Source organism: Capricornis sumatraensis, chromosome 8, assembly GCF_032405125.1.
Source record: "Capricornis sumatraensis isolate serow.1 chromosome 8, serow.2, whole genome shotgun sequence".
NCBI lineage: Eukaryota > Metazoa > Chordata > Mammalia > Artiodactyla > Bovidae > Capricornis > Capricornis sumatraensis.
In genome coordinates this window covers 79,140,064-79,166,702 of record NC_091076.1, presented here as the reverse complement: position 1 = coordinate 79,166,702, position 26,639 = coordinate 79,140,064, and the positions used below count along the sequence as shown (strand labels likewise).

Sequence of the window (26,639 nt, the reverse complement as noted above, 5' to 3'; positions counted from 1 at the left end):
TCATGAGGGAAATGGGTATTTCCACCTCAAAATGGCCCCGTCGGCACTCACGCTAACGATGTACTGATTTCCTGGACTTATCCGGATGCGGGTGATGTTGCCGCTGTGTCCCACCCCAACATGGGTCACTTCACCCTCATTGTAATCCCAAACCTTGACCAGATGGTCATTTCCACCTGAAAAAGACAAACGGTTATATGGCATGGCTGCAACAGGACAGAGAGAAAACAGTCCTGATTTTAAAAAATGATCATTCAATACATTCCCCATATGATGATTTAAAGGAAGAAAAACCTATCTTTATAAACACTCTTCTTTGACTGGGAAAAATCTAGATCTGTTGCAGTAAATAGGGGAAAAAAAGTAAAAAGGTGACATCACCCTTGATCCCACCATCCAGAGATAACAATTACTAACTTCTTGGTTTAGTTCCTTCTGGTCTTTTCTCTGTAAGTTACACAGATACACAGCTGAATATGTGATGGGATTATACCGTGTCTACTTTTATATCCTGCTTAAATATGGGCTTCCCTGGTGGCTCAGAGGTTAAAGCGTCTGATCACAATGCAGGAGACCTGGGTTCGATCCCTGAGTCGGAAAGATCCCCTGGAGAAGGAAATGGCAACCCACTCCAGTATTCTTGCCTGGAGAATCCCATGGACGGAGAAGCCTGGTGGGCTATACAGTCCACGGGGTCGCAAAGAGTTGGACACAACTGAGTGACTTCACTTTATGTAAATATATCTGTGAAACTTTCATTGATTTAGAACGTTAATTGGTTACTATCCTGAAGACTCAAAGAGGCTGCAAGAAATAAGACTGATGCTGTTGCAATGGGCAGGCACATTGTGTAGCAAATGCCCTCTGGACATACTGGTTGAAAAGCCTGGCATTGAAGACTTCAGTAGGAAACATTACAGCAAGGCAGGCTGGATAGCCCAGTCTATGTAAAGGCCTATTTTTATCTTTTTTTAAATTGAAATAGGGCTTCCCAGGTAGCGCTAGTTGTAAAGAACCCGCCTGCCAATGCAGGAGACCTAAGAGACAAGGTTCGATCCCTGGGTTGGGAAGATTCCCTGGAGGAGGGCACGGCAATCCACTCCAGTATTCTTGTCTGGAGAATCCTATGGACAGAAGAGCCTGGTGGGCTACGGTCCATGGGGTTACAAAGAGTCAGACATGACTAAAGTGACTTAGCACATATCACTGCTGCCCATCACAAAGAAAAAGCAAACACTGGAAGCTTAGTTTTTATTTGTGCCCCTCAGGCTTGTACGGAGAAGGCGATGGCACCCCACTCAAGTACTCTTGCCTGGAAAATCCCATGGAGGGAGGAGGAGCCTGGTAGGCTGCAGTCCATGGGGTCTCGAAGAGTCGGACACGACTGAGCGACTTCACTTTCACTTTTCACTTTCATGCATTGGAGAAGGAAATGGCAACCCACTCCAGTATTCTTGCCTGGAGAATCCCAGGGACGGGGGCGCCTAGTGGGCTGCTGTCTATGGGGTCGCACAGAGTTGGACACGACTGAAGCAACTCAGCAGCAGCAGCAGCAGCAGGCTCGTAGGCAAATGTGTCTTCTCATTGAAATGTGACTTCTGGATTTTTCTTTCCCAGCCACACAGGCTGCAGTGCGCAGGACTGAATCTAACCACGTTGCCCTTTAGACCCTTCTGGGGTCACCCCAGTTGTCCCCCGGCCAGGGAATTCCAGGTTTCCATTTAAATAAGCTAAGCTTGGCTTTCTTCTCTGATCCCAGGACTGACCTGTGACAAAGTGCACCCCTTCCACTGTGATGTCCATGCCGTTGACAGCCCCAGACAAGGAGCCATCCAGCTCTCTGATGACCGAGCCATCGAACACTTCCCAGTAAGCAATCTGGAATTGGAGAACGAAGCACAGGGCAGGATTCAGCTCAGTGGAATCATCCAAGCACACGCCAGCAAACGAAGGTTCTACTTTATATAGCAGGCAGCAGAAATATACCCAGGGATGATGTATCGGCTGACATTATAAATAGGCTAAGGCAGGGGATGGAGAAATCATTTTAATATTTTTAGGAGTGGCTTTTAAATTTGCATTCTATTTAAAGAGATGTTGATATGCTGGTAAACTGGATTGAGACAGAGAGCGCTTTTTGGTTAGATGGAGCAGATTGAGCCTGGAGGAAGCTGTAAAGGGAAGAAGAAACCGGCCAGTACACAATTCTGCACTTAAAGGAGGAGAGCAAAGCTTTCTTTAGGCTTGGCAGGAGGGGAAATGAAATTTCTTTAGGGCCTTCAGCTTGGAGAATGAGCAGTTCTGCAAAATTCTGGAGACTGGGCCTTACAAAGTCAGCTCTCGCTGTGGCTGGCCCTCCTTCTTCCTCACCCCACACTTATCCCCACCTTCTCTTCAGACTCAAAGCAACAGAAGATTTTGCAGGGGCGGGTTTAAACAGAAACTGATTATATTACTTCCTGCCACCTTCCTGGGCCATGAAACTAGGTTAGGGGTGGATGGAAGACAGGAGCTCAAAGAGCGACGGTTTTTCTCTGAATATAGTGCTTTTATACTTTATTGAACTTTGAACCTTGTCAATGTACAACCTGTTCAAAAATAAAATTTCTTTTTAAACAAAAGAGCCCTTGACCGGAAATTGGGAGTGGGAACTTAGGTATGTATTACACCTGGAACTTTCTCCGTCTTTCGTGTTAATGGACACTTGCTGTATCTCAGTCATGAACACCAGGAATCTATGTTCCTCTGAATTTAGCTAGAAATTGTGTATGCTATTTTAAATTTTTTTCCTTTCTTTTTTTTTTTTTTTATAATTTCTGTTGATGCTGGATCGCTTTAACAATGAATTTCAGTTTTCAGACTAAAAGCATAAGGAAGTGTAAACACATGCTGAGGGGACTTCCTTGGTAGTCAGTCCAGTGGTTAAGACTCTGTGCTTCCACTGCAGGGGGCACAGGTTCAATCCCTGGTTGGGGAACTAAGATCCCACATGCCACATAGTGAGAACAAAAAAAGCAGGGGGGTGGGGGGGGCATGCCAAAAATCTCTGTTTCTCAGGAATCACATCCATGTAAGTCCTTGGTGCTTGACTACCAGTTTCCTTGACCAGTGAAGTCAAAGTGGTCTTCAGCTGGGCTTTCCTGAGGGTCCTCTGCCAGAAGTGGTCTTCCCTGAGATCAAAGCATGGCTACGTCCCCCTGGCACTGAGGCCTCAGCTCAAGTGTCACCGCCTTAAGGGGGCCTCGCTGACCAGCCTCCCTAAAGCAGTTTCCTTCTCTCAGCCAGTATCCTATAACCGGATCTATGTATTTTCAGCTCTTTCACCATCTTGTATTATCTTGGTCACTTATTACTCATTGCTCATTCATGGACCCTGTCACATGTGTACTGTTCAAGTCCATCCCCTCCCGCCCAAAATTAATACAGAAAGTAAGTTACCTCCATGACAGCAGGGACACTGTCATGTCCCCAGTGCTTAGTTTGACAGATTTGTGATTTATGGTTGGAATAGTCTGGTCAAAATTCAAATAAGAGGGAGATGGACTGTTTCAAGTCTCATAAGCTGAAACCTAGAATACAGCAGGTATGACCCTAATTTAGAAATGATACGAATCATATAGCAGAGCATTTATAATGATGTTGTGATTAGCTCCTTAATATCCATCCATCCTAGTTCCCAGAGGAAGTCCACTTAGACCACAAGTCAAGCATGCATTAGGGGATGGGCAGGTGTGGGCCAATTTGGACAGATGAGACACAAAGAAACTAGCAGCCCACAGACTGGAAAGGATGTAGCTCTCCATGCCTTCCCAGAACATTCTGTCTGGTTGGTTCAGGCAGCCTTCCTTGGGTTTTTATGACAAAGTTGTTGAATCCTGCCCCCAGATCACAGATGCAAGGCCTTGTACCAAGGCCATGGAAGTATAGCCCAGAACCAAGGACACCTCTGAAGTTGAGCCCCTTTGTAACCATTGCCAAAAGGCCCTGATTATCACTAACAAGCTTCTTGACTCCCAGTTAGACAAAGATGCCCACTCCAGTAAACACCCTATAGCGCTGCAACCAACCACCTGATGCTAGCTTTCCCCCAGGAATTTTCTTTGTCTTGAGGCTATAAAAATTGGCTGTTAACTCGTGAAAACTGTCGACTCTCCTGGGCCTGTTGTGAGACTGGCCCGCTGTGCTCACAGTGCCCACCATATCTGTGCTTTGTTCTTAATAAACTCACTCCTTTCTGAAATGCTCTGTGTCTGGAAATTCTTTTCCTACCCACGCTAGGACTGCCTCAGTGAAAGGGTATTCAGGCTGTAGTTCCCACTCACCTGGGAAGCTTAAACAGAAAAAAAACCCACTTCTGGATTCAAATTTATGGGCATGGGGGTGGGGAGGGCAAGTCCCTTTAGAACTTTTCCCATGCTATTTTTATACTTTTCACTCCATTATCTTAGACTGCAGCTGGCAAAACAATAAATAGGCAACCTCCTCTTCAATTATCTCAAAGGCATCTCAAAGACTAAATTATGGGTATCCAAACCCAATACCTGGATTGGCAAGGAATCAGGCCAAGATCTGACGTATCTGATGTGGCTGGCCGGATGGGAGACACCCCCTCCCCCAACCAGCTTCCCTGTCCCTCTCTCCTGAAGCTTCTTGCTCGCTCTGAGGGGGAAATGTTCCCCCCAAAAGAAGGGCCGATTTCCACCCAAGGACATGGACCCCCCAGATAAAGAGATTTTTAACATATTGATGAAGTAGGGTGATGAGGGCTTCCCAGGTGGCTCAGTGGGTAAAGAATCCACCTGCAATGCAGGAGACACTGCATTTGATCCCTGGCTCAGGAAGATGCCCTGGAGGAGGAAACAGCCACCCACTCAGTATGCTTGCCTGGAGAATCCCATGGACAGAGGAGCCTGGCGGGCTACAGTCCATGGGGTCGCAAAGAGTTGGACAGGACTGAGCACTCACTCACAGCACAAAGTGTTGAGAGATTAGCTCCACTGTCGTTCAATTTGAATTTAATCAAATGACAACAGCTTTGGACACAGCACTTCCATTCCAGCCCTAAAAATTTCCTCATAATCAAAACCAGTACTTATTAAGTGCCTGCTCTGTGCGGGCCCTCACCCTCAGCTTTTAGCATTGTGGCTCAGCTGGTAAAGAATCTGCCTGTAATGCAGGAGACCTGGGTTCGATCCTCAGGTTGGGAAGATCCCCTGGAGAAGGGAAAGGCTACCCACTGCATATTCTGGCCTGGAGAATTCCATGGACTGTATAGTCCATGGGGTCACAAAGAGTCAGCCATGACTGAGCAACTTTCACTTTCACACTCTATGAAAACAAGCTTGATTAAAGTCAAGCATGACTGTAATCCATGAGGTCAGTGGTGTCGTCACATCCGTTTTGCAGACAATGAAGCAAAAGCACCCAAGAAAATGGCACAGCATTTCCAAAGTGACACAGAGGATCACCAGCGCTCCCATCCTCCGAACTGACGTGGCTTGGCTCCAGAGCCTGCACCCGTGGCCACGAGGCACCACGGCCCTTCTCTTGAACCAGAAGGGTCCCAACCCTTACCTTTCTGTCTGTGCCACTGGTGATGATCTGGAACTCCTCTGGGTGGTAACAGACACATTGGAATAAGGTGTTAGCCAGGATCATCTGATTCCTCCTAAGACGGCTGAAAAACAGATCCGAAAGCTGTGAAGTCACTATTCTCTTCCTGAGAAATCTTATTTACCAGTAGAGCCTGGCCTGTGACATGGCCACTCAGGCATCTGGTCTATGGAAGAAGAATCGATATTTACACATTTCTTGGGGAGTTGCATTATCGTTATTTAGTCATTAAGTCATGTCAAACTCCTTGCAACCCCATGGACCATAGTCTGCCAGGCTCCTCTGTTCATGGGATTCTCCAGGCAAGAATACTAAAGTGGGTTGCCATTTCCTTCTCCGGGAGATCTTCCTGACCCAGAGATCGAACCAGTGTTTCCTGCTTGGAAGGCGGATCCTTTACCACTGAGCCAGGGAGTTGCATTAGTGTAAGTTAAACCATGTTTTGCTTTGTGTATCTAGAGAGCTACTTCCCTATCCATCCAGAAACTTCTAAGGTCCAGCTCTTCCTGGAAGCTCTGCCCTTCCCACCAGTACCTGTGAACCCTCAACAGTCATGGAGATGAATGGCTTCTGAGATGCACCCTTTTCTATTGCCCAGAGTCAGGTTTCTGCCCTTTGAGTTTTCCCTCGAGTTCAACAGCTGGGACTGCATTCTGCATCAATGGTCCTCCTCATCACTGGTACCTACACGAGGTCCCAGATGATGCAGGTGCCGTCCGTGCTGGCTGTGACGCACTCCTCATTGCTCTTCTTCACCCGGATACAGGACACGGAGGACTTGTGCTCCTTCAGTGCCTCCTCCAGCTTCTGGATCTGGTGGCCTATGTGCCACACCCTCACCTGGAAGCCACAAAGCACAGGCTCTCAGTTCCAACTTGGGACTTTCTGATGAAAAACAGATCCCAAGAGTGTTCTCACCTCCTGGGCCTGATTTGTTTTTCTAATTCCCTGTTCTCATCTTGGTTGAGTAGGGTGGGGATATCAAGTTGCAGGGCGGGAATAGTCTTTCATGGAGCCAGGAAGACGCCTACCAGGAGCCTACATCCATTTTTACTTTTAGGGCTGAGAAATTTACCAGGCCCCTGCTGCTAAAACTAGTAGTGCAAGGGCTGCTGCCGAACCGAGTGAAATAATAATGTCTGCTTGTTTCTGCTGAGCACTGCTATCAAATTTCTGGTGCCATCAGGGAATCTCTTGGGTACCCAGGGCCATATTTAAACTTTCACATAAGCTGCTCAGTTTCAATCATTTAAAATCAGTGGTTCTCAACCCCATTGAAGTCAATACCCACTTTCAATAACAAATATTGTCTGATACCCCTCTGTCAACTTGAAATGAAATGCAGAGGTGATACAACTACCTACACACAAAATTTTACAACTGATGCCCTAACTGTAATAAAAAAAAAGGGTAAGTAAAAAGGAAAGTTATTTGGTTATAACAGTGGGTCCTGTAATGGATAAACATGCTGTCACAGCTAGACCAGAAAACATTATCATGTAGTCAGATGCTCACAGTCAGATGCTTCCTATAATGAATGTGTTGGACTTAGGAAAAACAAGGAAAGCAGAAATCGTTTTGTGTAAGTGATACAAGACAATGAAAGAGCCATAGTCTAGTCGAAAACTAAATGGAAATCTAGGGTCTTCACAACTCAAGTAATGGCCATTTACCAATGAAAATGGAAGTAAAATACTCAAGTGTATCTTAGCAACCATTGCATTCAGATCAGTACACACCTGTGGACCAGCAGCCTTGGCCTCCCATACCTAAAAAGAGCTTAAAGACTATGTCTCTTGGAAGGAAAGGTCTTCAGTAGCCATGGGAAATGGGAGGGGGGACTGTGAAAAGATTGCTAACCAGGGTCGGGGGCAATCAATTTGTCATGTGTAAGTTCCTCCAGCAGCCCTCCTCAGCCACGTGGGTGCATGTGTGTGCTCAGTCATGTCTGACTCTGCCACCCCATGGACTACAGCCCACTGGGCTCCTCTGTCCGTGGGATTCTCCAGGCAAGAATACTAGAGTGGCTTGCCATTCCCTTCTCCAGGGGATCTTCCCAACCCAGGACTCGAACCCATGTCTTCTGCATTGGCAGGCGGATTCTTTACCACTGAGCCAACTGGGAAGCCTTCCTCAGCAAGGCAGATGCCCCCAAAGGCTGAGGGAGCAAGCAAGGATGCTGCGGGTGTTAGCAACAGCTAGGCTGCAGGAATGATGGAAGGGAATGGAGCCACAAGGGTCCAAAGAGGAGGGAGATGGCTCAGGGCTGGGCGGGTCTGTGGAGCATCTGCAAGGTCTTGTCCCGAAGAAGATATGCTCTGCCATGAAAGGCACACCAGGCTCTGAAGACATAGTGCAAAATAAAGGATGTAAAGTATCTGATTAATATCAGAATTGCTATCTTCACGTCACACTTTACTTTTACAGGACACTGAATCACAGAGAGGTTAAAGCACACAGCCCAGGTCACACAACTTGGAAGTGGTGGGAGTGAAATTTGAGAAAATTTGAGAAAATTGAGTGTGACTCCAGAACTAAAACACTCAGACACTAACTGGTTTGGTCTGATCTCTGCCAGAGGCTATATGAAGATGCTGTCTCTTTCTTCTCCTTAGGTCATTCCTATGATAGCATGGAGAAAGGAACGGAAAATGTAATGTCCTATGTTGAGAGAAGGAAGGCTTTGGGATGGGAAAAAAAAATATGGGGAGTAGGGGGAAGGGAGACACTGAGATGTATGAAAAGACATTTTAGGCTCCTTGAAATGATGCAAGAAAACGATTGAGTGTAATAATTTTAAAATGATGGTCAAAGTGTATGGGTAGATTAAAGAATTGAGTCCAAAAATGGCATTTCCTTTAAAAGACAAGATAAAGACAATTTAGAAATGGCAACCCACTCCAGTACTCTTGCCTGGAAAATCCCATGGACCGAGGAGCCTGGTAGGCTACAATCCATGGGGTCGCAAACAATCAGACATGACTGAGCAACTTCACTATGGTTTTTGAAGGGGGAAGAAAAGGTACTCCAAACCTCTGGCAAAACACCAACTTGGATCCCTAGCTCGATTCCATATAGAACACTTTCATGTCTGTATCCTAAATGTCCTTTCTGGGAACAAATATATTGATATGTGTATTTATACTATTAGAACTTTAATGTATGATGGACTTCAGAGTTTCATCAAAATCTTAATTTGGTCTTGCCTGACTCCCAGTACAGATGAAAAAAATCAAATTAGTGTCCTGTTATGGGGCAGTTGAAAGATTGAAGGCAGAAGGAGAAGAGGGCAACAGAGGATGAAATGGTTGGATAGAATCACCGATTCAATGGACATGAACTTGGGTAAACTCCAGGAGATGGTGAGGGACAGGAAAGCCTAGCGTGCTGCAGTCCATGGGGTCACAAAGAGTCAGACACAATTTGCTGACTGAACAACAGTAACAAACGGGGCATTTGCTCTGAATATGTGGCTATTTTTAAAAGATTCAGCCCTGGAGAACAGTACCTCCCCTTCTCCTCCACCGCTGATGACCCTTTTACAGTCGCTGGTGGTGGCGATGGCGGTCACGCCAATCCTGTGCGCATTGTTAATAACGTACATCAGTCGGCCTGTCTCCGGGGCGAAGGCTCGGATTCTACCATCATCCCACGCTGGCATGAAAGGGAAAGAGAAGGCAGGCAGGATGAGCATACTCTAAATCCTAAGAGAGAAACAGGATGTGAGGGGACAGTGGTGGTGATAGAGGGAAGAGGCCAGTCCCCCACCCACTGCCAGGAATCACAGCCCTCTTTTCCCTGATTCCCCAAACTGGCCACACCTCCCAAAGGAAATGAACGGCTCGCCTTAGCTAAGCCTGCCTCCTGGTGCACCCCACCCCAGGAGACAGAAGTTGGGGAGGCCAACCCCCACCTCTCCCATGAGCTGTAAAACCTGCACATTCAACCAGATGGTTGATATTGCAACTGGGATGTCAACCAGGGATCAGAAGTCAGCTTCCAGAAGAGTTCTGTTTAAAAGCATGTCAGCCCTGGGGACTTCCCTGGCCATCTAGTGGTTAAGACTTTGCCTCCTAATGCAGGGGGGTGCAGGTTCAATCCCTCATTGTGGAGCTAACATCAAGATCCCACATGCCTCCTGGCCAAAAACCATAAGGTAAAACAGAAGCAATATTGTAACAAATTCAATAAAGACTCTAAAAGTGGTCCACATCCCCCCCAAAAAAAAGAGTCTTAAAAAGGAAAAAAACCTTTGAGTACTAGAAATGGCATAATCTTACAAATTAAAGAATTCCCTGGCTTCTGTGTTGAGAGCAGATCATGGAAGAAGGGTGATGGGTGAGGGTAGAAGCAACGAGTCCTGGTAGGAAGCTACTAGAATAATCTAGGAGAGAGATGGTGGTAGTGACTGAGATGACGGTGGAGATGATAAGATGCATGGAATCTTGGATATACTCTGAAGAGGGAGCCACTGGAGCAGGAGAAACGGGGTTTTAGTACAAGACAAAAACAGAAGTGATGATGATGCCAAGATTTTTGACCCTAGGATTTGTTAGCTCTAAGTGGAATGCAAGCCAAGAGCTCCTGGGGACCACTATGTGGAGAAAACATGCCCCCGGGTAGAAGCAGCATAAGGAGACAAAGCCAAGAAGAGAGGGCAGTGATACGGTTCCCAATATCACAATTTTATATTATTATTATGATTGTTTTGGCTGCATCAAGGCACATGCAATCTTAGTTCCCTGACCAGGGATCGAACCGGTGCCTTCTGCAGTGGAAATATGTAGTCTTAACGGTTGGGCTTCCAGGGAATTCCCCTGATATTACCATTTTAATACCTGCCCCTAAACTCCGGGAGTTGGTGATGGACAGGGAGGCCTGGTGTGCTGCGATTCATGGGGTCGCAAAGAGTCGGACACAGCTGAGCGACTGAACTGAACTGAACTGAAAGACTCACTTGACTTTTCATTGATGTGAACCAGTAATTCACTTTTGACCGCTGGGGGAATTTATACATGGATTGAACACAGACGATATTAAGAAATTATTATTTTATAGGAAAATATCTTCAGAGATGCATACTGAAGTCTTCAGAAATAGAATATCATGATGTCTATCATTCATGTTAAAATATTTTGGCACGACATAATCAACTGAATTAAAAATAAATTCCTTTGGAGTTATAACTTAAAGTCAGGTTTTTAATCTCTCGAGCAACAAAAAAGGGTTCTGACACAAGAACCCTGGACTTGCTAAGGCCTCAAATCTACCCTGTGAGGTGAATCACTGAATTCTCCTGGCCAGAGAGAAAGCAAAATGCTATATGAAGCAATGCGGGGTAAGAGAAATTGCTGTTTGGTAATTCCTAGCTCAGAAAGAATCCTAGCTGGAAGGGAATTCCAAAGACAGGCTAGATGACAAGCAAGCGGACCGTGGGAGGCCACAGCAGTTCATCCTCACGCAGAGCCTGGTAGGAAAAGACTGGCAAGAACCAAAGCCACAGCCGGAAGCGGAAGTCAAACCTGGTACGCCAATCTTACCGGAAATGATGCTCTTGCCGTCCCGCATGAAATCGATGCCATGGCAGGTCATGTTGGGTACGGTAATCCGCAGCAGCTCCCTGTTGGTCAGCGTGTGCCACACTCGGATGTCCTTCTTGGCGCAGGTGGCGAAGAGCTCGGCGGTGCCGCTGCAGAGAAGTCACCAGGAGAGTGAGCCATGCAGCTGCACAAGACGCACAGTGTTTCTCAGATGCAGGTTTGACGTTAAAATGGGCTTCTTGAGGATGGAGGGAAGGATGCTTTTTGAAAGTGTTAATTGCACAGTCGTGCCAACTCTTTGCAACCCCATGGACTGTAGCCCGCCAGACTAATCTGCCTATGGGATTATCCAGGCAAGAATACTGGAGTGGGTTGCCATTTCCTTCTCCAGGGGAATCTTCCCAATCCAGGGATTGAACCCGGGTCTCCCACATTGCAGGCAGATTCTTTACCATCTGAGCCACCAGGGAAGCCACCAGGATGCTTTTAGATGCCTATTGTCTCAGGCTTAATGGCCTTACAGATTCCTTGTGCAGAATGGCATTTGATGGGGACTTCCTTGGTGGCCCAGTTATTAGGACTGGGAGCTTTCACTGCTGGGGGCCCAGGTTCGTCCCTAGCTGGGGAACTAAGATCCCACAAGGCGCACTGCTTGGCCAAAATTAGTAAATAAAATACCACATTTTGGAGCCGTGAATCATCAGACAAACCTTCTCACAGATAACAATTATAAAACCCAGATAAAATGAACACAATAACAAGACTGCCAAATCCCGAAGACACTGAAAATATTTTAAAATAGACAGAAATCAAGAAGAGCTTCCTCTTGTGAAAGTGTAACTGGGGGACTTCCCTGGTGGTTCAGTGGCTAAGACTCCATACTCCCAACGCAGGGGGCCTGGGTAGATCCCACATGTCGCAACTAAAAAAAAAAAAGAAAAATCCTGAATGCAGCAACAAAGATCAACTAAGACCTGGCACAGCCAAATAAACAAATAAATACCTTTTTTTTAAGTGCAACTAGAAAGGGTTAAGAATCATTACTGTGTGATTTTCTAACCAGAGGTGCCCCAAACTCCTTAGGTATGGTGACCACAGAAAAAAAGCAGCAGAAAAACCACAGCCTCACTTACTAAAGGGTAAGGAGCTGGAATATTCATCTGGAATTTAAAGGGAAAACCCTGGCAGCAAGAGAATCATAAGAAGAAGACCTAAATTCTGATTATTAAAAACTGCCCCAATTCCTGTGTGCCAGTTGAATTCTACACGTGGGGGGTACAGGAAACTTTGAGAGGAAAAAAAAAAAAACAAAAACAGGAGGCAGAGACCAGAGAGGACACTACTTTTCTTTTTAAAATTCTATTTTTTTTCTTTCTTTTTAAAAAATTTTAAGATTCTCTTTTTGAGGTCAGCACTATATAGATGAATCTGAGAGCTTTTTTAACTGACTACATTCACCAACTGTGCTTAGTTTGGGTGGCTGAAAGCTGAACCTTAGAGGCTTAAAGTGACTACTAGGATGTTTCTTTGAATTGAATTGAAGTTGCTCAGTCGTGTCTGACTCTTTGCGATCCCGTGGACTGTAGCCTACCAGGCTCCTCCGTCCCTGGGATTCTCCAGGCAGGACTACTGGAGTGGGTTGCCATTTCCTTCTCCAGGAGATCTTCCCAACCCAGGGATCAAACCTGGGTATTGCAGGCAGATGCTTTACCATCTGAGCCACCAGGGAAGTCCCTAAAGGATGTTTCCTTAGGAGGATATAAAATATTCTAAAATTAGGTTATGATAATGGTTGCAAACGTCTGTAAATATACTCCTAAGAAAGCCATTGAATTGTATAGAGGGTGAATTTTATGATATGTAAATTATATTTCAATAGAGCTGTTAAAAAAAGAGAAAGGGGTATGAAACCTGAATAGATTAAAGACTGCATAAGAAATTGAAAAGACATTTAAAAACTTACCCTTACAAAGACACCAGGACCAAATATTTTACAGATTGATTCTACCAAGCTCCTTAGAAAAAGAGAGGAAAAGTGACACAGAAAGGAAATGACCAATTTTCAAATAAGAATTCGCCTGATGGGAGGCACCAGCCATTTTCACTATTAGAAACAGGAGGAACCTAATCACAAAGGCTTAGGAAACCAAAACTACATTTGGTGACCTCAAGGACCAAGTTTTCAAAGAGCCTTGCTGCCTATACAACAATGATCTTGAGTTTTATAAATTCAAATGAATTACTGAAGAAGTTCAGAGCAAAAACTGTGACCAACTTTATGGGACAAATCTCACCAAAGACAAATAGATTTCATAATCAAATAATGACAGACTCTGATGGCAGCTCTGTTTGACATTAAAACTGCTCATGGTTATGTGTTTCACTGTTTTGTGAGGGATTTACCAATATATTCAGCAACTAGGTTCAGAGGAACTCTTAATGTTATGGCCACTGCCATCAGGCAAGCCAAATCTGGAAGACACAAGGGGTGCAAACAAACGACTTGAAAGATGTTTAAAAAAAGGCATTACTAAGTTTTGCTCTAGACAGCAGTGGAAACACAGAAGTTTTTCCAGTCTGTTCACCCTTTCCATGATGAATTTACTAGAAAAGCCAACATTCCAAAGAGGCCCAAATTTGAATTATAAAATGAATGTAGCTGCTTGGTAAAAGCCAAAGAAAATCTATTAACATAATTCACTACAATAGAAAAATTCATGGAGAAAAAAATAATAATTTATTATTGTTAGGTAGTTAGAATAGGAAAAAGGAGTCCAAAAGGGTGGTGGCTAAAAGACAAAGAAAGGGAAAAGCCCTTGAAAATGGAACAAAAGAAAATCCATGGACTGGAGTGAAAACTTCAGATGAAACAAACACACCCTCTTCTTGGCTAGCGCAATTGCATAGGGCAGGCTCAGCAGGGAGGAGATAAATGATTAAATGGAGGAAGCCAAGAAGGATTGAGGCCTCTCCTTTGGGGTCGGCCCACCCTCACGACTTGAAGGTGTACTATCCTTTGCTTGCTGAATAAAACTCTGAGTTGTAACCAAGCTGTAACACTGGTCTGCTGTTTCAAATCTTTGCTGTGGTGAGACAGAACCGAGTAAATTACATTATGATTTATCATGATTGATTATGTTAGTAGGTGAAACATCTATTAATAAAATTAAATTTCCTTGCACATGGCATCAAATCTCTACATTCTTATCACTTTTATACTCTTCTACTTACAATGGGAAGACAATGTCCTCAACAGATTCAAAGTGACAAGATGTGATGAGAGTCTCTTTGAAATTAGTGAAATTGACACGATAAATGTGTGATTCTTCTGTTCCTACAAAGAACTGGTGTCCTTCCCCTCGAAGTGTGATAGAGGTGATTCCACCTTGTAACTGGATTTTCCTTTAAGGAGAAGCAAAAGATAAAGAAGATTTACTCAATTGATGAGCATTTATTAACTGTCTGAAGCATTATAGAGGATATATATCAGGCATAAGAACCTGAGTCCTGCCTTCAAGGAGATCACACAGTTGGAAAGGCAGGAGTTGGAATATCAAGTGCCCGTGGTCAGCAAAGGGGGAGGCCCATGTGGTTTATGATAATCAAGGAAGTTAACAGTGAGATGTCCCTCTAAATGGGTGGTGGAACACAAGTAGGATTCAGATACAGGGTACATTCCAGGCAAATAAATGGGTACAAATGACCATGGCCAGTAAACACTTCATTCACTCCATGTCTAACAGGTGGAATCTTTTCACTGGCAAAAACCACCATCTACTGTGTTTCCAACTGCTCATTTTAACAGCAAGATGAGATTGGTTTTAAACCAAATATCACTTTGTCCACATCATTTAGTTGCCGACTTTAAGCAAACCTCTCTCTAGAGGGTCTCTCCTCATCCAAACCCTGTAGGGTAACTTACTTGATGGGTTTGTAGCTGGGGCTTTTACAGAAGACCAGCAATCCATCTCCAGAGCCCACCAACAAACCCCCCATCTTCAGGCAACTGATAGCTGACACTCCCTACGGGGAGAAAGAACATTAAGGGAAAAAAGCTAAATGGTTTCATCATTAGGAATCTATGCATCTCTATTTTTGCTTTGCAAATAAGATTAATACACAATTAATACACAATTAATACACAATTTTTGTTTTTCTGACTTAACTTTCCTCTGTATGACACATATATACTACTGATACTATGTATAAAATAGATAACTAATGAGAACCTACAGTACAGAGCTCAGGGAACTTAGTGCTCTGTGCTGACCCAAGTAGGAAGGAAATCCAAAAGAAAGGGGATATATGTATGTGTACATGCATGCTCAGTTGTGTCTGACTCTTTGTGGCCCCCTAGACTACAACCTGCCAGATTCCTCTGTCCATGGAGTTTTCCAGGCAAGGAATACTGGAGTGGGTTGCCATTTTCTCCTCCAGAGGAATCTTCCTCACCCACTGATTGAACCCATCTCTCCTACTTGGCAGGCAGATTTTTTACCACTGAGCAACCAGGGAAGCCCCCTTGCTCTATATATTGTAAGTTAATTATATTGGTTTGTCCATGAAGTTCATTTGGGGTTTCTTGTGAGATGTATGGAAAACCCAAATGAACTTTTTGGCCAACTGAATACTTTAATAAAAAACAAAAATCTAAATTAAAAAAAAAGTTGGCTCTATGGTTAGAAAGATAAAGAATTACTTGATATTCAAACCAACTGTCTTGATATTCAAACAAATATCTCCAATCCCCTTGCCCTAAAAGAATTACATCTTTCCACTTGTGTAACAGGCATCTTGGAAACATTGCTTTATGTTATGTAATTTACCTTTACACCTGAATTAAGCACTAAAGCATCCATGGGAGAAACTTAAGTGCCACAGGTTTGAAGAACACTGAGACAGTCAGCATCTTTTCTGGAGAGGCACTGACATTCCAAGTACTCAGCAAAAATATCCAGGTCAAAATTTTCACCAAGTGTTTCATGGAGCCCTTCAGAGGAGTCAGAATTGGCAGGACTCTCAACCTTGCCCTCCTTCAGCCTGATCTGATTTGGTTTCATCTGTTGAATATATTGGAATCCCTCTCCTAAAAATCATTTGAAGAACACTGATTTGGCCTGTGCCTATGACTAGACTCTGCATATTGCTAGACTCTTCTCTACCTATACTGTGGCTTTCTCCCGTTCTTACCCATCTCCTTAAAAGCTTGAATAACTAGTGGTTATGTGACTAAGAAAACTCTAACACCTTCCCAGGAACACGGTGCAATATTTCAAAGCTTCTTGGGACCATCAGCTAAGTGGAAAATTATCTAAGCTTGAACCATCTGTTCCATTATCAGACATGAGATAGACAGGTGCAGAACCTGAAAGAAGCTTTCAAATCCAAAGTTTAGTAGAAACAGCCCTTGTAACTTTCTGGGGGCACTGGAAATAACAGCACTTATTCTGTCCAATTACCCTTTGATTGTAGGCTTTTTATTTTGGTTTAGAGATCAAAGTCTCTTATTGGACTTTTAACCTGAATTGTTAGGAATTCTGCAAATATAAACAATGAACAATTTCTACATCTTGCTCATGACTTAAAATGTCAGCTGAGGCTAAAGTTTAAGATCTAGTTATTAGATTAGAAAGAAATGACAGATAGTCTTGTAAATCAAAGAGCACATGTCACTTACACATGGCAACTGGACTGCCCAAATGCTGGAATGGATGTGATTACAAATCACAAAGCCACAGGCCTTGAGCTTTGAAGATGCAAAAAAAAAAAAAAACAGTGTGATTCTAACCCCTAATTGAGGACATCTGGGATATCCTGAATATACACCAGTGATAAGGGTTTGAATGAACTAGTCAATGAACATTGCAAATTGCAGTGTGGCCTTGGGTGCATCATAGACGTGTTGTTTCTCCCCACAAACCCTTGATGGAAGTCTGTGCTAACAGTGGCAGGAAGAAATCACTAGAAAACAGCAGGGCAAGCAGACTTTGATGGTCTCTACTCACCAGACTGAACTTGTCCTTGGCAGGTCCTGTGTCTGCCAGCAGCTTTGTCCTGGGGTTCATTTTTAAAATATCTCCAGTGGTGGTGCCAAGGTAGAAAAAGCTATCATCATCGGCCATCTGGGGATGAGACAGACAAGGAAACCTGAAGACCTGGTTTGCCCAGTGATGCCCAGGAGCCCCTGATCAGGGAGGGGATGAGCTTTCTCTGAACCCTATGAAGACCTCCAAAAGTCCTCAAGGTGACTTCTGTCTCCTCAGACTCGAAGATGGGTAATAACACCTTCAAGGGGAACAGAATCAGGGCCAAATTCAGAACTGAATTCAGTATGAAACATCAGACTCCAATCAGCCGTGAATTTCACTGAAATGGACTTGTGTCTGCTATTAGCATGCACTCCCTGAGGCATCTCCGAAGGGCTCCTAGGTTGAAGGTGTGCTCCTCTAGAGAGAATATGTATTTGCTTTATTTCCTATTTCCCAAAGTCTACATTCATAAAACGAGTGGAGAATGGGGTTATATGCATGAATATCTGAATGCACGTTAAAGACACATGAATAACCCCTCTTTGTGGACGAGACTGCATTTCAACAGGGAGTTTCATTGTTAGAAACTTTATTTCTTGTGCAGAAATAACATGAGTGGCAACGGGAGGTGCTGTGGGCCTTGAGCACCTCCTGGCTACCCTGCTTCCCACCAGGTGAGGCAGATACCTGGGGTCTAATGGCAGTTCAGGTCCACGGAAACAGATTCCCCCAGAGCTGTGTCTAGGCAGCCTGTCCAGCTTCCCACGGGAGCTTCTGAAGTGAGACTGCCTCACCTGTGCCTCCCCAGGCAGTGCCCTCCATGTCCAGGGCTCCCCTCCCCACCCCCAGCCCAAAGAACATGTCCCTACACACAAGCACACATACACACACCCACATACCCCTGTCTTGCTCAGTACTGTTAACAAGGACTTGTACTAATATTTACATAAAACAACAGAGTAATTCTTACTGAGATGCTCATGACTATTCTTTTCATCTGTCCTGTTTGGCACTCGGTTGGCCAGATCTTTCTGTTTGGGAGATCCAGTTCCCATACTCGAATTGTCCCACTAGAGAAAAGAAATAATCAACTGGAGACCCATTTAATAAATGCTTCATCTCTTCTCTGTTTTCTGCAGTCTTTTGAAGGAGAAGCTGAAAGGAAGAGAACTAGATATTTTTGAAGATTTGTTATGGCCTGGTGATCTCCCCAAGATACATTTGTCATTTGGATGCTGAAGTACTAGCATCTGCAGGCTTTCTTACTTGGTTTGGTATAATGAATACCGGAAGTTGGAATTGTCACAGAGAATCTAGCATAGATGGGTACCAAACCAGAAATCTTATTGAAGAGCGATAACTTTTTCTTCCTGGGTTAGGAAGATCCCCTGGAGAAGGAAATGGCAACCCACTCCAGTATCCTTGCATGGTAAATCTCATGGACAGAGGAGCCTGGTGGGATAGAGTCCACGGTACTGCAGAGTTGGACATGACTAAGTTACTGAGTGTGCAAACATGCCCTGAGTGTGAGCACAGATTGTGGGCAGTGTGTTATCAGTAACAGACAGATCAGAGGCAGGAATGGATTTAGCCAATCAGCAGAACTTTTTCAGTAGGAAGCACAGAACGATCAAATAACTGTATTTAAAAGGACTTCAAGCCAAAATAATTTTTACATGCGTGCTAACTAGCTCCTCCATTGGCAGGTAGGTTCTCTACCGATAGCATCAGCTGGGATTTTTAGTGACTCCCAAATTATGAAAATTAGGATGAAATCTCTTTTTTCAGGATGAAAACCACGTTCCCCTTAATTGGAATGACCGTGTTTTCTTTGTAAGCAAATAGGGTGATTTACATGTTCTGGAAACCTTGACAGCAGACACGTACTTTCCAGCAGTGACAAACATCTCGTCGCGGCACCTGGAGAAGATGACTGTGGTGGCGTTCCCGACACTGAGGCCGGCTGCGGGGCTGCCACAGATGGCCTCTCTCTGGGCTATGCTCCAGACCACCACACTGCTCGGACGAAAGGACAAAGAGAATCAGGGGGAAACGGGCTTTCAAAATAAGAAATGGCTCTTTTAGCCGTTCTAGAAGGAAAGAAATACAAGAGGTTACTCACAAAGGAATGAAAGAATTATATTGACCATCCCCCCAACCCCCAGACGTCTAAGTCTCTTGCTAAAATAAAGAGATTTTTGAGACAGGCAGGGCATAAAAGTTTACCACTCATTTATCGCTTGTAAAAAATTTCCTTGGGGAAATACTCCAGCAAAAAAAAAAAAATTGTTAATTAGAAGCAATAAAAGAGAAAGACATAGGCATGTTTTCAAACTTGACCATGCCATGTAGTTGATTCAGTTGGAGGACTTGCCAAAGCAGGAAGCTACGACCTGCCCCCAGACGTTCTGATTCAGTAGCTCTGGGCTGGAGTCTGAGAATCTGCTTTGCTAAAAAGTCTCTGGTGATGCTTTGGTCTGGGGACCATACTTAGAGCAGTTCTGTTGTAGCTTAGGGCTTCCCAGGTGGCTCAGTGGTAAAGAGCAGCAAATGCAGGAAACACAGAAGATGTAGGTTTGATACCTGAGTCAGGAAGATTCCCTGGAGTAGGAAGTGGCAACCCACTCCAGTATTCTTGTCTGGGAAATCCATGGACAGAGGAGCCTGGCGGGCCCCAGTCCTTGGGGCCGCAAAAGAGTTGGACACGACTGAGCACACACACAAACATGTTGTAGCTTACCTCTGCGTCTTTCTGGGTGTAATCATACAATTCAGTCCTAAATTGATAGTGCTTGGTTAATGATATCAAGAATGCAGGGGAGGGGGTATTACGTTAAACACTGGAATCATTGCAGAGATGTGGATGGACCTAAAGATTGTCATATGGAGTGAAGTGAGTCAGAAAGAGAAAAACAAATACTGTATAATATTGCTTATATGTGGAATCTAGAAAAATGGTAGAGACTAACTAATTTGCTAAGCAAAGCAGAAATAGAATTGCAGATGTAGAGAACGAACTTCCGGTTACAAGCAGAGGTGGGATGGATTGGGGGATTGACATTGACATATATACACTGTTGTTCAGTCTCTCAGTCGTGTCCGATTCTTTGCAAGCCCATGGGCTGTAGCTGGCCAGGCTCCTCTCTTCTCCACTATCTCCCAGAGTTTGCTCAGATTCATGTCCATTGAGTCAGTCATGCTACCTAACCATCTCATTCTCTGCTGCTCCCTTCTACTTTTGCCTTCAGTCTTTCCCAGCATCAGTCTTTCTACAAACACTGTGCTGTACTAGCCCGCCAGGCCTCTCTGTCCATGAGGATTCTCCAGGCAAGAACACTGGAGTGGTTGCCATTTCCTCCTCCAGGGGATCCCACACTGCAGGCAGATTCTTTACTATCTGTGTCACCAGGGAAGCCCATGAATACTGAAGTGGGTAGCCTATCCCTTCTCCAGGGGATCTTCCCCACCCAGGAATCAAACCTGGGCATATATACACTGCTGCTAAGTCGCTTCAGTCATGTCTGACTCTGTGTGACCCCATAGATGGCAGCCCACCAGGCTCCCCTGTCCCTGGGATTCTCCAGGCAAGAACACTGGAGTGGGTTGCCATTTCCTTCTCCAGTGCGTGAAAGTGAAAAGTGAAAGTGAAGTCGCTCAGTCGTGTCTGACTCTTTGCGACCCCATGGACTGCAGCCTACCAGGCTCCTCCGTCCATGGGATTTTTCCAGGCAAGAGTACTAGATTGGGGTGCCATTGCCTTCTCCGATACATACACTACTATGCAGAGTACATCGTGAGAAACGCTGGGCTGGAAGAAGCACAAGCTGGAATCTAGATTGCTAGGAGAAATATCAATAACCTCAGATATGCAGATGACACCACCCTCCTGGCAGAAAGTGAAGAGGAACTAAAAAGTCTCTTGATGAAAGTGAAAGTGGAGAGTGTGTGGAAAGTGGAGAAAGCTCAACATTCAGAAAACGAAGATCATGGCATCCAGTCCCATCACTTCATGGGAAATAGATGGGGAAACAGTGTCAGACTTTATTTTTCTGGGCTCCAAAATCACTGCAGATGGTGACTGGAGCCATGAAATTAAAAGATGCTTACTCCTTGGAAGAAAAGTTATGACCAACCTAGATAGCACATTGAAAAGCAGAGACATTACTTTGCCAACAAAGGTCCGTCTAGTCAAGGCTATGGTTTTTCCAGCAGTTATGTATGGATGTGAGAGTTGGACTGTGAAGAAAGCTGAGCGCCGAAGAATTGATGCTTTTGAACTGTGGTGTTGGAGAAGACTCCTGAGAGTCCCTTGGACTGCAAGGAGATCCAACCAGTCCATTTTAAAGGAGATCAGCCCTGAGATTTCTTTGGAAGGAATGATGCTAAAGCTGAAACTCCAGTACTTTGGCCACCTCATGTGAAGAGTTGACTCATTGGAAAAGACTCTGATGCTGGGAGGGATTGGGGGCAGGAGGAGAAGGGGATGACAGAGGATGAGATGGCTGGATGGCATCACTGACTCGATGGACGTGAGTCTGAGTGAACTCCGGGAATTGGTGATGGACAGGGAGGCCTGGCGTGCTGCGATTCATGGGGGTCGCAAAGAGTCGGACACGACTGAGCAACTGAACTGAACTGAACTGAACTGATGTATAAAATAGATAACTAATGAGAACCTACTGTATTGCACAGGGACCTCTACTCAATGATCTTGTGGTGACTTAAATGGGAAGGAAATCCAAGAAAGAATGGGTCTGTGGCTCCATTTAACTGACTCACTTTGCTACACAGAGGAACTAACACGACAGGAGTGGGGAGTGACTGCTAGTGGGCACTGGTTTCTTTTTGAGGTTGAAAATGGTCTAAAATTGATTGTGGGAAAGGTTGCGCAACACGACATGTAAACAATGTCCTTGGGGAAGTATTCTGGCAAAAATGATTCCTTAGATGTCAATGTGTACCCGAGACTGAGAACAACTACCATAAGTTAAGAATAGTAATAGACTGCTGGACGCATTTCTGTTGAGGAAAAAAACAGTCAAGTGGGGATGGGCCACGGACATGTGACTACTTCGCTATATACTGAGAACTATCAATATATAACTACACATGAATATGAATTTCCATTAAAATTAAGCTTTGCAGCTCAAACAAGAAAATATCTGTAAAAGTGCACCAAAGTATTAAGTCCTACGCAAACCTCGGGCATTCCTTTAGCACTTACACAGGAATAGGCACTGCATTGATTGTTCTTCCTAATATAATGCTTTGAAATACTTTTCCCCCAATATCATTTGTATGTATTCTCTCCCTACTAACCTTGACTGTGAGATCCTTGAGGGCAAAGATCACGGCTTAGTGAGGGAAGTTAAAAATGCCACCTCTGAAGTCTCACTTCAGGGTTTGTCCCCCGGCTCTGCTACTTAGCAGCTGGTGACTCAAGTTCCTCATTTGTCATATAGCCTCAAGAGCTCCACCTCGTGGAGTTGCCATGAGGCTTAAATGAGATAATGCAGTTAAGATGCTTGGCACACATCTGACCTGTAGTAAGCGCTCAAAAAAAAAAAAAGAAAAAAAAACCCAGCTATGGTTGATGATGAAGATGATGATGACAAGGATGATGTCATCTTTTCCAGCAATGATTCTTGATTTAGCTGCAAATTAGGATCACATGGGAAGTCTTTGGAACTCCTAAAACTGAGGCCAATTAATCAACGTCTCTGAAGGTGGAGCCAACCACCAGTAATTTTTTAAATCTTCCAGCTGATTTCAGTGCACTTCCAGGCTTGAGAATCAGCATCCTATGGTATTTTCCTGAAAGGCTTTAAAATTTTTTTTCTTTTGATTCTTAACATTTCAGAATATTTAATTTTCACTATTTTTCTTTGCAGTCTTTTCATACAGATGAAGTTTCATGTAAGTAGAATTCTTTATTCTGTGCTTTTTCTTACTATAGGGCATATAAATCCCGACTAATTGAGGGACTCTCTATAAGCACTTTAAGTCTTTAAAAATTTATAAATATTTTAAGTTATTAATGGCCACTAAAAGTTAACATGTGTTTTTTATAACATTTTCCCCAGTTTTTGTTTGGTTCTACATGTATATGCAGGTACTTTACTTTCATAGTTACATTATTTTCTTCGTTATTTGTTTCTGTCTTTTCAGCTTAATTCGAACTCTTTCACCAAAAATTTATAATTTCCCCAATTCATATGAGCTTCATAAGCTTTTCACATCACACATGCTCAAATACAGATAGGCAAACAGAGAATGTTAGAAAGGGGACAGTTGTTAACATGACTAGAAATATGCCTTCAGAAAAGAAGTAAGTGTGCTTAGTTCATTACCTTCCATCGTCTGGGCCTCCTAGTGATACCAAGTACATATCATTCGGTGAAAAGGCCAGAGCTTCAATTTTGCCCTTGTGAAGTGACAGCCGAGCCATCAGCTCCCTTTTCTTATAATCCCACAGAATGATATCTGCCTGGGGGCAAGAATGCACTGTCAGACCATATTCAGGCTTTAGAAGGACCAGAGGAGAGAGCTATCTCTCTGTGTGAAAAAATAATCATTCATCACTTTTCTAGGAATTAGAGCACGTCTTCCGAGCACGACAGCCACAAAACAGAAACAGGTGTTTGCGGGGACTTTTGTTTCTAGGTATGAGCAGTCACAAGCTGCTGCACTGGGTATAAAACCACCAGGTTCCTTTACTTTCAGCCTCACAGAGCGAAAATGAGTTCCAAGAGAGGTCAAGGGAAGAGGAGGCAGGGTGTAAATAGGACAGCGCAGAGCTACTATGAAATGAGGCAGCTTTTCTTGGGAGGCACCTCTGAATCAATACACAGTGGATGGTGTTTTAGTGTATTCACCTTAAAGCCCATGAATGTGACTTGTCCGGATGCAATGTAAAGTCCGTTCTTGGAGATGGCCACACAGGAGACGTTGTTGCCATGACCGTGTAGGAAGTTCTGTTCCTGAGTATTTATTGCCTGGATGAGGATGGTGCAACCCAGAGGGTAGACCAGATGCTCCTGGTCAGGATGGCATTTTAGACCAGTGGGGACATGTCCTAAAAGAGAGGTTGAAGATAATAAAAGTCAAGGGCAGAAGTGGCTAATTGTTTTTCTTTAGACTGAGCATAAGGCTTTTAAAATAAGCCTTAGTTCAACTAAAATAAGTGTGTGTGTTTGGGGGTTGGGGAGTATTAGGTAATTTTACTTTACTGACAAGGTTGGTATAGAGTATATTCACTGCTAAGGAAAGATTTTCAGGGCATCCTAGGTGGAAAAAAGTCTGGTTATAAGGGAATATATACAGCATGAGTCCACTTTTATTAAAAAGTCATGTCAATGTACATTTGAAAGGATCATACCAAAAGTTTAATAGAGATGTCTTTGGGACAAGTAATAATGGTTGATTTTTCCTTGGGTTTCACTGTATTTTTCCACTTTTCTATGCTCTTGTTCCTAAGTATGACTATGGATTTACCCCCTGAATTACTCTATATTCTCAGTGCATAGCATACTATTTGTGTGTGTGTGTGTGTGTGTGTGTGTGCGTGTGCTCAGTTGTGTCTGACTCTGTGACCTCATGGACTGTAGGCCTGCCAGGCTCCTCTATCAGTGGGATTATCCAGGCAAGAATACTGGAGTGGGTTGCAATTTCCTCCTCCAGGGGATCTTCCTGACCCAGGATGGGACCCACATCTCATGTCTCCTGCATTGACAGGCGTGTTCTTTACCACTGAGCCACCTGGGAAGCCCACCGTACTACTTGGCACTTAGTAATTTTACATAAATGCATAATTGACTATATGAAAGAATATAAATTGTCACAAAACCAAGAAGGCAAAACCAATTCAATTTTACTGAATTTTAAAAGGCCAAGATAATTGGAGACACTGAGATATAACTGACAATACTCTCTGAGCGCTACAAAACAGTATTGAACAGTACTCAATTCAGTAGCAGGGCTCTCTACTGGTCACCAGTGTGATCCTTTGCCCTTATAGCAGGTCACTCACTTCCTTTACCGATTATCTGGTGACCAGCTCTAAAGATGGCCAGTACTAGGGTGTACTAAGTGCTCAATTTCTATCAGAGACCGTTAACATAAAACGAAGAGAAGACTCAAGAGCCAAGTCCTAGAATGTGCTAAAGCTTTAGGTATTGATTGTTCTGTGTCTACATTACTACAATTTTAAAGCTTTCAGGCATCACAATGCACTTTCTTTAAAAGCTGGCTTTTTCTAAAATGCAATCCATTGCTTGTTTTCATCCTTCTCAAAACCCAAACAGCATTTCCCCTCTTCATGTTCCAGATAGGAGGTGGTCATAAGTCAGATTCGAGCAGAACAACCAGGCCCCTCTGACCAAAGCACCTCTCCGGTCCATCTCCCCCTGGTGTCCATCATGGTCTGAAATCCTCACCTTCCTTCTGGTTAGAAGACAAATCATCCCCTCAAGTGGTTGCTCAAAACACAAGTTCCCCACTCCCTCCAGCCCCTTCTTATTAGTATATCAGCTGGGATTTTAGAGGTTACTTGTTCCCAGGGACCTACACGTATTCTGTAACCCAATACTGAGGGGCAGGCAGTTTTGCTGGCTGTGTGGGGCTTAGAGCCAGGGGAGAGCTGGCCAGTGGGAGAAGGGTTTCAGATCGCACTTTTTTTATCCTTATGGCCTAGGGAGGGGGCATTTGGTTCCTTTCAGATGTTTGCAAAACCCATCCCATTCTTTAAGGCCTGGAGCGAGGACATAACTCTAAGATCTTTGGGGAGGAGAGGCTGTCTGGGTCCCCAGTGCTTGACTCATGCCAGCATCCCAAGCTGCCTTCCAGGTGCCACCTGGTGTCTCACTCTCCCTGGTTGCACCACACTGTCCTTGGGGTCCCTAAACCACCTAGCCCAGACACGCTCGAGGTCTCACCATTGAATCCGATCACGGCCTCAAGCTCCAGCTCTACTGCCTCAGCCACCTCATCCTTGGGCGAAGTTTGGGTCTCCATCATCTGGAGACTCCGCTCACTTTCCTCTCAGCCTACAGAAGGTGCAGCGTCTTCTGGTCGTTATGGTAACGGACTTGCGCATGCGCGCCAGATCCGCGGTCGCGCTGAAAGCCGGCCTACGGAGTCCGAGTCCTTTTGCCCTCGCGAAAATCAAGAGAGGGCTTTTTTTTTTTCTTTTTAAACTTTCTAGTATTTCTCTGGAAGTTTAAGGGGCACGAAATGGACAGACTAATTCCCTCCTCCCCCATGTAAAGAGTCTGTGACCTTTTGGGTAACGATATAATCAAGTACTTGATGGCATTTAAAAATTAAAGACATAAAGTTAAGTGCCTCTGCTGGCAAGGCTGCTATAATATATAATTGACACTTCTTTGGGTCTCTTGAAGCAGGATTAAAAAAAAAACAACTATTGAGGTATAAATTACAAATCCTAAAATTTATTTAA

The 26,639-nt window shown here is 44.2% G+C and overlaps 1 protein-coding gene across 2 annotated transcripts; it reads right to left on the bottom strand.

Annotated features, from left to right (window-relative positions):
* Nucleotides 1–26,194, bottom strand: CFAP52 (cilia and flagella associated protein 52). Of its 2 annotated transcripts, XM_068978463.1 has the most exons (14): nucleotides 26,116–26,194; nucleotides 24,058–24,257; nucleotides 23,533–23,669; nucleotides 19,070–19,198; nucleotides 18,153–18,252; nucleotides 17,159–17,275; nucleotides 15,076–15,176; nucleotides 14,385–14,555; nucleotides 11,154–11,302; nucleotides 9,122–9,267; nucleotides 6,302–6,453; nucleotides 5,575–5,677; nucleotides 1,767–1,878; nucleotides 1–176 (listed from the first exon to the last, which is right to left on the bottom strand). In XM_068978463.1, the coding sequence occupies exons 1-14, from the start codon at nucleotides 26,192–26,194 to the stop codon at nucleotides 1–3; spliced, it is 1,872 nt and encodes a 623-aa protein (XP_068834564.1). The 2 variants fall into 2 exon arrangements, with proteins under 2 accessions (XP_068834564.1, XP_068834565.1); XM_068978464.1 differs by lacking the exon at nucleotides 24,058–24,257 and having other exon boundaries at nucleotides 23,533–23,665.
* Between the last annotated feature and the right edge of the window lie 445 nt (nucleotides 26,195–26,639).

Excerpts from the sequence above, each read along its gene's own strand:
- CFAP52 (XM_068978463.1), bottom strand. The coding sequence starts at position 26,194 with ATGGAGACCCAAACTTCGCCCAAGGATGAGGTGGCTGAGGCAGTAGAG. Across the intron at positions 15,177-17,158 it reads CCAAGGACAAGTTCAGTCTG|GGAGTGTCAGCTATCAGTTG; the intron begins GTGAGTAGAGAC and ends TTCTCCCCGTAG. Across the intron at positions 9,268-11,153 it reads CGGCAAGAGCATCATTTCCG|CGTGGGATGATGGTAGAATC; the intron begins GTAAGATTGGCG and ends CTTTCATGCCAG.